This window comes from Pelodiscus sinensis, chromosome 5 (assembly GCF_052426305.1).
Source record: "Pelodiscus sinensis isolate ZL-2025 chromosome 5, ASM5242630v1, whole genome shotgun sequence".
NCBI classification, from domain to species: Eukaryota; Metazoa; Chordata; order Testudines; family Trionychidae; genus Pelodiscus; species Pelodiscus sinensis.
In genome coordinates this window covers 65,757,410-65,767,179 of record NC_143056.1, presented here as the reverse complement: position 1 = coordinate 65,767,179, position 9,770 = coordinate 65,757,410, and the positions used below count along the sequence as shown (strand labels likewise).

At 42.5% G+C, this 9,770-nt stretch overlaps 1 protein-coding gene across 4 annotated transcripts in view; it reads right to left on the bottom strand.

Annotated features, from left to right (window-relative positions):
* Nucleotides 1-5,595: 5,595 nt before the first annotated feature.
* The window catches only part of CAPN3 (calpain 3), a 51,646-nt gene continuing 47,471 nt past the window's right edge, over nt 5,596-9,770 (bottom strand). For all 4 annotated transcript variants that reach the window (XM_006130355.5, XM_006130358.5, XM_014577144.4 and 1 more), the window contains 3 exons: nt 7,520-7,636; nt 6,255-6,313; nt 5,596-5,644 (listed from right to left, as the gene is read on the bottom strand). In XM_006130355.5, the coding sequence (XP_006130417.2) occupies nt 5,618-5,644; nt 6,255-6,313; nt 7,520-7,636 (203 nt within the window). In that variant the 3' untranslated portion in view covers nt 5,596-5,617. The remainder of the gene's footprint in view (nt 5,645-6,254; nt 6,314-7,519; nt 7,637-9,770) is intronic.

Here is a 9,770-nt window from a genome sequence, read left to right as displayed (position 1 = left end):
GATAGTGTCTGTCATAATTCTTAATTCTGAATGGAATTAATTCCTTCCCTGAATATTTAGAAGGATTTAATCTATCAACTGTAATAGCTGTTGTATGGAATGAGCAGAAAGAGTGTGTGCATGTGTGCGTGCTTTCAGTTGAGAAATAAAGATTGTGAACTTACCTAAGGGCTGGAATCCAGATACCCTCCTGTTCTGGACTGCCTTACTAGAGTTGCCATGTTACTTAGGCAAGTTATTTAACCTTTCTCTAATATTTTAAGTACCGCCATGAGATGGTAAGGATATTAATAGCGTTTTGAACACAAAGGCCTATGTTTTCAAATCTGGATGCCTAAAGTTAGACTTGTAACTTGGTAGACACCTAAATATTTTAATGGTGCTGAGTAGTAAAATTCAGCTCTTCAGAAACAATCATTTTGTCATTTTGAAGCATGAAAACTTAAGAGTTGAGCAAAAACTGCATTAAAAAGATCCAAACAAACCAGTGTTTGAATGCCATGGTAGAGGTGTATTGGCTAAATGATACGGAGAAATCATTCATTCCCAGACTGACTTAAAGAAGACACTAAATTGGAATAAAACGCATTCCCACAATGTGCACATCATTTTGCTCCTGTGTATTGTGGTACTGTTTTGAGATTCCAGCAATATCAAGTCAGCATATGGTCCAATAAAAAGAGTGACAGCATGAAATGTGCCTGGTTTAATATCTAGTTATTTAGAGCTTCTAATTTCTTAGGAGTAATTCTAAGGAATAAATTGCCTGAATGGCACATCTCAGAATTATTTTTGTAATTTAAAATATTTGTCAATGTTTAAGAATAGCCGAAATGTAGCTATTTTTTTTCTGGAACTTCTGTAATGATTGGATGCACACTACATTTTGAACATAACAATGGCCATACTGGATCAGACCAATGGCCCAGCTAGCCCAGTATCCTGTCATATGACAGTGGCCAATAGCAGGTGCCTCAGAGAGAGGCACCTGTGGGGAGGGATAGCTCAGTGGCTTAAGCATTGGCCTGCTAAACCCAGGGTTTTGAGCTCAATCTTTGAGGGGGGCCAGTTAGGGATCTGAGGTAAATCTCTCAGTGATGGTACTCGGTCCTGCAGTGAGGGGCAGAGGACTGGACTGGATGACCTCTTGAGGTCCCTTCCAGTTCTGTGATATGTATACCTCATATTTATTAACAGAACACACAATCAAGTGGTTGCTCATTTCCCTTCTTCTGACAAATAGAGGTTAGGGACATCATCCCTGCCCATCCTGGCTAATAGCCATTGATGGATCTATCCTCCACAAATATATCTAGTTCTTTTTTTAACCTTGTTATAGCCGTGGTCTTCATAACATCTTCTGGCAAGGAGTTCCACAAGTTGACTATACCTTGTGTGGGGAAAAAATACTTCATTTGTTTTAAACCTGTTGCTTTATTAATTTTATTTGGTGACCCTCTAGTTCTTGTGTTATGAGAAGGACTACATGGTATTTCGTTATCTATTTTCTCTACACCAGTCATGATTTTATAGACTTCAATCATATCCCCCTGTAATCATCTCTTATCCAAACTGTTCCAGTCTTACTAATCTTTCCTCATAGAGAAGACATTCCATACCCATATAATTTTTGATACACTGGAAAAGTTTAAAAAAGGGCATCTTTTTTGAGATGGAGCAACCACATCTACACACAATATTCAAGATTCAGGCATACCATGGAGTTATATAAAGGCAGTATTATCTATGTCTTAATTATTTAGCCCTTTCCTAATGACTTGCCACAATATGGCCACATTTTTGACTGTTGCTGCACATTGAGTGATATTTTCAGAGAACTGTCCACAATGACTTCAAGATCTTTCTTAAATGGTAACAGCTAATACAAACCCTATCATTTATATATACAGTCAGGATTGTTTTCCAATGTACATTACTTTCCACTTACTGACATTCAATTTAATTTGTCATTTTGTTGCTCAGCAATCCAATGTTGAGAGATCTTTTTGTAGCTGTTTGTAGTCTGCCTGGGACTTAACTATTTTGAGTAGTTTTGTATCATCTACAAATTTTACCACCATGTTGTTTATCCTTTTTTCTAGATCATTTACAAATATGTTGAATAGGATGTTGGAACAAACCCCTGGGGAACACCACTATTTCACCTTTCTCCATTCTGAAAACTGACCATTTATACCTACCCAGTGTTTCCTGGTTTTTAAGCAGTTACTGATCCATGAGATGACTTTCCCTCTTATCCCATGACAGCTTATTTTGCTTAAGAACCTTTGATGAGGGAGCTTGTCAAAGGTTTTCTGAAAATCTAAGTACACTATAACCATTGGATCCCTCTTGTCCACATGCTTGTTGACCCCCAACAAAGAATTCTAGTAGATTGTTAAAGCCTGATTACTCTTTACAGAAATCATGCTGACTCATCCCCAAAAAATTATATTCATGCGTGTCTGACAATACTGTTCTTTATTATAGTTTCAACTGGCTTGCTCAGTACTGAAGTCAGGCTTATCGGCTGGGATCACTTCTGGAGGTTTGGGAACCTCCCTCATCTTAGCCAGGAAGATGATGCAAAGAATTCATTCTACGCAATGGCCTTAATATCTTTCAATTCTCTTTTTGTATCTCACTTATCCAGTGGCTCGACTGGCTGTTTAATAGGCTTCATGCTTCTGCTATACTTAAAGTTTGCTATTACATTTTAAGTCTTTGGCTAAGTGTTCTTCAAATGCCTTTTTGGTCTTCTCAGTTATGTTTTTAGACGTTGTCAGAGTTGATGCTCCTTTCTATTTTCCTTAATAGGATTAACTTCCACGTTTTAAGAATGTCTTTTTGGCATTCTATCTTTAATCTCATTTTTTGTTTGTCCCTTTTTAAAAATTAGGTGCTACATTTTGGGGCTAAATATTACAATTTTGTGGTAGCTTTCTTCTGCACCCAACAGATGATTTCTCCATGAATACTGGTACCATACCACATAAACAGAGGCTGTAATCATGACTAAAACTGATGTCATTAGTTTGAATTTCTTCTCTGTCCTCTAGCTACTTGTTCTGGAGACTTTATATGTTGATTCTAATTTACAAATGCCTGTAAGTTAGAGGGAAATCAATATGAAACCCCAACCTCTCTGCCATATAAATAGCCTCAAGGCATCCTATGTACAGGAGCATAATTAAATACTTTCCAATATTTTATTTTGCCTCATGTTTCCTACAAAAAGACAAAGGATCAAACCACAAGCACAAGTATTTATTTATTAGACTGAATTGCACCAAATTCCATTTTCTGGAATTAGTCACATTAAATGAAGCTAGGAACCTCTTAATTTACAAATGGACTTGGAATCACCTTGCAAGATAAATCCACTTCTACCATGTGTGTGTTGTAGGTTCCAAAGTAATAGTTTTTCTTTCTAAAACTCCATATTAAGCATGCTGTCAATCACATAAGCTTGCCACTTTGCACATAGCTAATTCTCATGTTTTGGTGTCTCATTGCTTTGCAGAATGAAGTCTGAGGCTAGTCTGGTAAATTTGCCTTTCTCTCTGGTTAACTTAAACCCACAAGCCAATGTAATTGGGAGGAAAACCTCAAGACAACAGAGTAAACTGATAAGTAATTGACACATTGCTATTTTTAAAAAGAGCTTCAAATCATGGAAGCTGCTTTCCATCTAACAACTCAGCTTTGGATCTGTACTAGTTTATAGACCAGCCTTAATCTCAGCACTAACACATTAAATCAGTAGGAGGCACAAACAGTTGATACAGTCGAGTTGTTCCAGATTAATAATAGTATGTCTGATAAAATACACTGTGAGTGACTTGTAAGAACAAAAGCTGAGATAGTAAAAGATCAGAAGTTGCTTGTATTAAAGTGCAGTTTTTGTAAGCTTAAAAACTGAAGGATACAGTTTCCATGTGAGATGGAAGCTAAGCAAACTTGCAATTAGCACTGTCAGTAGAACTGAATCCAGTAACTTTCTCAGTCCCTTTAGGACAGGTTTATAACAATATACCTGTAGTAGAATGGTGTATGTTTTCTAGATAGTCATGAGGCAGCTTAGTATCCAAATATCAAGACATTTACAGGTCAGATTATCAGAAGAGGCTAAGGGAGATAATTACCCCGTTCCTATTGAAAATGGAGAGAAGTTAAATTTCCAAGGGTTGGCAATAAGTGACCTGCAGGCCAGATGTGGTTCACCAAGGCTAGCCCCCAGCAGGCTGACAGATGCTTATTTACCTGAGCCTTTGCAGGTACGGCCGCTTCCAGCTCCAGGTGGCCAGGTTCGTTGTTCCTGGCCAATGGAAGCTGTGGGAAGTGGTGTTCCTGCCTGTGCTGCTTCTCCCAGCTCCATTGGCTGGGAATGGCACACCATGGCTAATGGTAGCTGCTAGGTGCTGTGCCTACAGATGCTCAAGTAAACAAACCACCTGGCAGCCTGCCAGAGGCTAACCCTGATGAACCGTGTCTGGCCCAAAAGCTGCTTATTGCCAACCCATGAGTTAAACTCACTTTTTTTTGTTGGTGCCTCATTTCATTGTTTTGTTTTCAATCCCACAGCACACTCTTGTAGGCACACAAGATGCAGCTAAACTTTTAAAAAAAAGTGAGGGCGAGGAGAATTAGCTACCATGGGTTAAAATAGCAGAGACAAAGCAATGCACTCCTCAAAACATGAGTACAGGCTCTGGCGAAAAAGCCCCCGCTGTCAGCAGAAATGCAGCAGAGCTGTGGCTACACTTTACTTTCACTTTCGACACTGAGCCTGATCGGCACAGCGTTGGAACATGAATATGCAAATGAAGCCCAGGATATTTAAATCCCGGGCTCATTTGCTCTTCTGAAGTGCTTGATTTGCATCCCTCTGTCGGCAGAGGGATGCAGTCCAGAGACAGCCATAGCCATAATGTCTTATCACTTATGTTATTGTACAAGATCAACACCAGCCCATGAGACCTAATATGAAAAATACTTGATGGTTCATCACATGAAAAAACACATGTCAATGTGATCTATAGTTGAGTACATTGTTGTGAAGATGCAGCACTAACAACACTGAAACCAGGATTAGAACAGAGGAACGGAAGAGTGAGAAGATGGCGGTTGTGCCTACTAGTAACAACTTAGGTACAGACCTAGCCCCACAAAGACTATCCATTGATCTAGAATTACTAGTCCTACACAGATGGGGAAAATATTTTCCAGATGCTGGCATGGTATTGGAAAGGCATGTGCTTTGTATGAGGAGTAACTGAGGGTATCTTCACCATGCTGAAAATGCTTAAATTTGGTCATCAATAAGTTAACTTTGTTGCAAAAGCAAAATATCAGGGAGGGATTAATATATTAGTTTTCAGATAGTGACCTCCAGTTAGCACTCTGCTAAATGATATTGCGCCTTCCTGGAGTTCAGTAGGAAGATGCACATTGCCTTGAGTAACAATGATTCCTCGCTCTGTGGCTCTTATCAGGGGAGGCAGCTGCGTTGAGAAGTCCTTCATATTCTGAGGTGAATGTGCCTGGTTGCTTCCAACAGAAATCCTGAGCGTAGTGGGCATTGTTCATGCACAAGGGGAGGGAGGCCAGGTGGATTTTAAGCATACATGGTGAGTTGCAGCCACTGAAGGAAGAGAGAAAGTTATGTAGCAATAGAAGTGATTTCAACATGACTGGAAAAATGGTAAACAATTGTTATTCTCATCATTCACGCAACAGAACACTGAGAATGGCTAACTGCTAACACTAGGTGTCACAGCATTTTGAGCAGTGGCAATAGTGTGAATTTTGTCCTGGGCCACTTTCTCAAATCCCTATCCTACTGCAAAGTGTCAGGGGCTCCTCCATTCCTACCCACGGCAAATGCACCTTCTGTTTGTTTATTTTTTTAATCTTACCCACAAGCCTTACATGGAGTAAAAGTATTGGAAGCTTACTTTTACAGTAGGTAAAGGGCTACGTTCAGTCTGCTGCCATCTGAGTAATTACAGGTCGTTTAGATATTTCAAGACAGAAGCTTGGACTATGAAACTATGCCTTCAGATAAGTTTTTATCAGCCCCTATAGCAATAGCATATTCTCTAGCAGACTTGATCCGTATTTTACCATTTGGACAATAATGTGTGTTTAACTCTGACAAGATTCCCTTAAGAATATGGATGATGAGGAGTTAAAACAAAATGTATCAGCCTGACCATAGACCAAAGAAAAAATACACAGATAAAATTATTTACCTCCAAGACATTGAGTTTAATTATACCATCTCCATCTTTATCAAAGGCATGGAATGCTCCTAAGGGAAGACAAATTAGTGCACAATCACTATGGATAAATTAAAGGCCATCCTATATATAACAAAGCAAACTACAGGCACGATCTGTTGTACAGAATTGTGGTAATAGTTATTCAGCTGGCCACCTTGTTGTGTCTGCCTGTTCTGTTGTTCCTCAGCTAGAGTCAGTAAGGCACTGTTACTTATTTTCTTTTGGATGTAGAAGCTGTACTTGTCATGTCACATAACCCTTGAGGCCATGTGTGAAATGATTACAACAACACATTCACCCATGGCCACCTCACATATAACTCCATAATCACATCCTTCAGATGAAAAATGGAGATAATATATCAACTTGACAACAGATTCAAAGTGTCGGAACAGTGAGGAAAACAACATTCATAGATGAGGGTCCTCTTGTCTTTAGTAGCTGGATTTATACACAGCCAGTTAGGTAGGAGCAAGGATACATGGGATTGAGAGGAAGACTGTACCCAAATAATATACACATCTGGAAAGAAAGAAAAGTGCAGGTGCTGAAAAACTCCGCTCCCTATGACTAATGATATTAAAGCAGCTGCATTTCACTCTAGTTGTAGCTACCAAATACCGGTCAGTGGCAGCCTTATTTATGGAATATCTTATATTCATTAGTGTTCTAGTAATGTAAAACCGTCCCTGCTATGAAAGAGCTTACAGAGTATGAGACTCGTAGCTTAAACTAGGGCAAAGTACTACAGAACAGATGAAGTTCATTATGGAAATGATAGCTAATTTTCATACTGATCACTACTATTAAACTTTTTGGCTGTGTCTATTCCTTATTTTAAGAGGAATAAGGGATCTTTCGGAAAAGGCTTTATTTTCCGAAAGATCCGTGTCTAGACTGGCGCTTTTTTCCGGCAAAGCTCCGAGCCGGAAAAAAGCAGCAGCCATGTTTATGCAAATGAAGCGGGGGGGATTTAAATCCCCGCTTCATTTGCAATTGCGATGTGTCTAATTTGCATCCCTTTTACAGAAAAGGGATGCAGTCTAGACACAACCTTTCAGTGGTGCTTTAGAGCAGTTTTTGCTTGGGACTGACCATGTGTAGAGCCCTGCATATTGATATCAACATCCTCAAAAATGAGTCGCTGGCAGATTTGCAGGGCTCTAACCAGGTGCTCCTGTGTGACAGAGGACTAGCACAAGAAGAAGCGCAGTAAAAATTGGACAGCCACTTACTGAACATTCCTTCCAGTCGCACAAAGCAGCAGATAAAGCTGTCAAACTCAATGTTCATGTTTTTGTCAGCATAGCGCATTGTAATGATGTCATAGAGCTGTTTGTTCAGGGAGAATCCTGGGAAGGAAGAGAAACAGAAGACAGCTGTGCAGTAGCTCTTGGCACAGTTCTGGTACCAGACTGCCCCTCAGCAAAAGTTTGGCATGTAGTCATCATTTCCTGGGCCTAACCATACACCAAAGACCCATGCTGAGTGACATGAGAAAAATAGAAGTGCAGGAAGCTTTGTCGTGTCACCTTACTCTTGAAAGGAAACATTTTGAAATTACAGTTTTACAGTGGCTAAAAGTGTGCTTATTACATCCACTTATAGCTATGAACAAAAGGTCCTTGCCCCGAAAGAGTTTTGGATCTGGGCTGGAGTAACACAAACTCAGACTTGGATCGGTGAGGAAAATAGGTGTTAGAACAAATAAAACTGTACAGTGGCAGAGTGCTGGGATGTCAGAGAGGGGCTACAGGCTCTGACAGAGCAAGCAATGAGGGGATCTGGCTGTGGGCAGGGGCTCCAGGTTTGGATAGGAGCATGGGAGGAGCATGAAGACGCTGGCTAGGAGCGTGGGCTCTGGTCCATAAATGAGGGATGCAAAAGGGGGATCTGGGATGGATCAGCAGTTTGGGGTGTAGAAGAAGGTGCAAGGTGCAGACTCTGTGGGAGCAGTTTGGGTGAAAGAGGGAGTTCAGGGCTGGGGCAGAAGGTTTGGGTTCAGGAGGGGGTGAGGGTTTTGAGATGGGGGTACATGGCCAGGGCTGAATTCAGCACAGTTTGGGGCTGCGTCTCTCCCCTGGCCCCATCTGTACCTGCACACATTCCCCCCTGGGTCTCTCCACGGCCCACCTGCTGCCCCCAAGCAGTGTTCCCTATAGGCTAAATGCTTGGGCAGGCACCCAGGCGAGATTCAAATGCCACCCAGATGATTATCAGAGCACCCACAGCCAGCAACATGTGTTTCTACTAGTGGTGCACATGTCTCAGTGCACCTAATATTTATTCTGTATGTGGATAGACAAAATTAGAGGGAACACTGCCCCGAGCAAGTTCAAATGGCTCAGGTGCCCCCTCTGCCATCACGGGCAGCAGAACAGGGCTAACGTGGCTTCCGGTGCACTCTGGCTCCACACACGGCTGCCAGCATGTCCGTGCGGATCTGGAGGTGGAGCTATCTGATCACATGCTTCCTTGCCCCGTGCACCCCTGCAGCCAATGGGAGCTACAGACGTGGTGCCAGTAGGCAGCAGTGCAGGGAGACTCCCTATCCTCCCCCCAGGTCCAAGAGACTGTGAGAGGGGGTGTCCCATGTAAGTGCCACACAAGTCACCCTCTGCATTCACTCCCAGAGCATGTACCCCTACCCTTTCCTTCCCCCAATCCCTCTCCAGCCTCCAAACTCCCTTCTAAGGCTTGCACCCCTCATCCCATCCTACACTGTCACACCACCCCAGCCCAGAGTCTGCACCCAGCATCTAGACTCCATTCTAGAGCCTGCCGCCTAGACCCTCTCCCCCACTCAGGGTCTCTCATCCCTTCCTGCACCCAAACTCCCTCCCAGAGCCTGCACCCCTCACCTCATCCAGTACCTCAATCCCCTGCCCCAGCCCAGAGCCTGCACCCAGCACCCACACTCCCTCCCAGAGCTTTAGGCGGATGCAGAGGGAAGGGAGCTTCAGTGGGTGAGTGGTGTGGGTGCTGGCATTCTGTATACCACCAAAATGTCTGCAAACCTGCCCTCCAAACATGAGCCCTCAACTGCCTGAGCTAAATGAGCCAGATTTCTTAGTTGTGCTTGCAACCAGCTCACTTTTCTGTGACCCAGACCCCACTAAGCAGGACAGAGAGCACACTGAGTGGGTGTGGGTTACAGGCAGTGTATTTTTGTTAAATAAAAAAAAAAAAGTTGCCGGTACTCCAGGGGAAAAGTTGTTGAGCTCTGGCAGAAGTGCTGGTACTGTGTGCCGGGCAGTACCATCTCAAAAAAAGCACTGGTTACAGGAGTGACCAGGCTTCACTTACTAAGGCCAGGCAGCATTGATAAGTGCAGCAAAAGGCTAATGGGCAGACAATCTCCTCACTTGATATAAAGCAGACGAGAAATGCTGAGTTCCCCACTAACATTTCCCTACCTCACAGGGGCAGGGCTACCAAATGCCACCCTGTTCCACCTAGCTCCTGTGCTCAGCTGGGCTGTGAGTG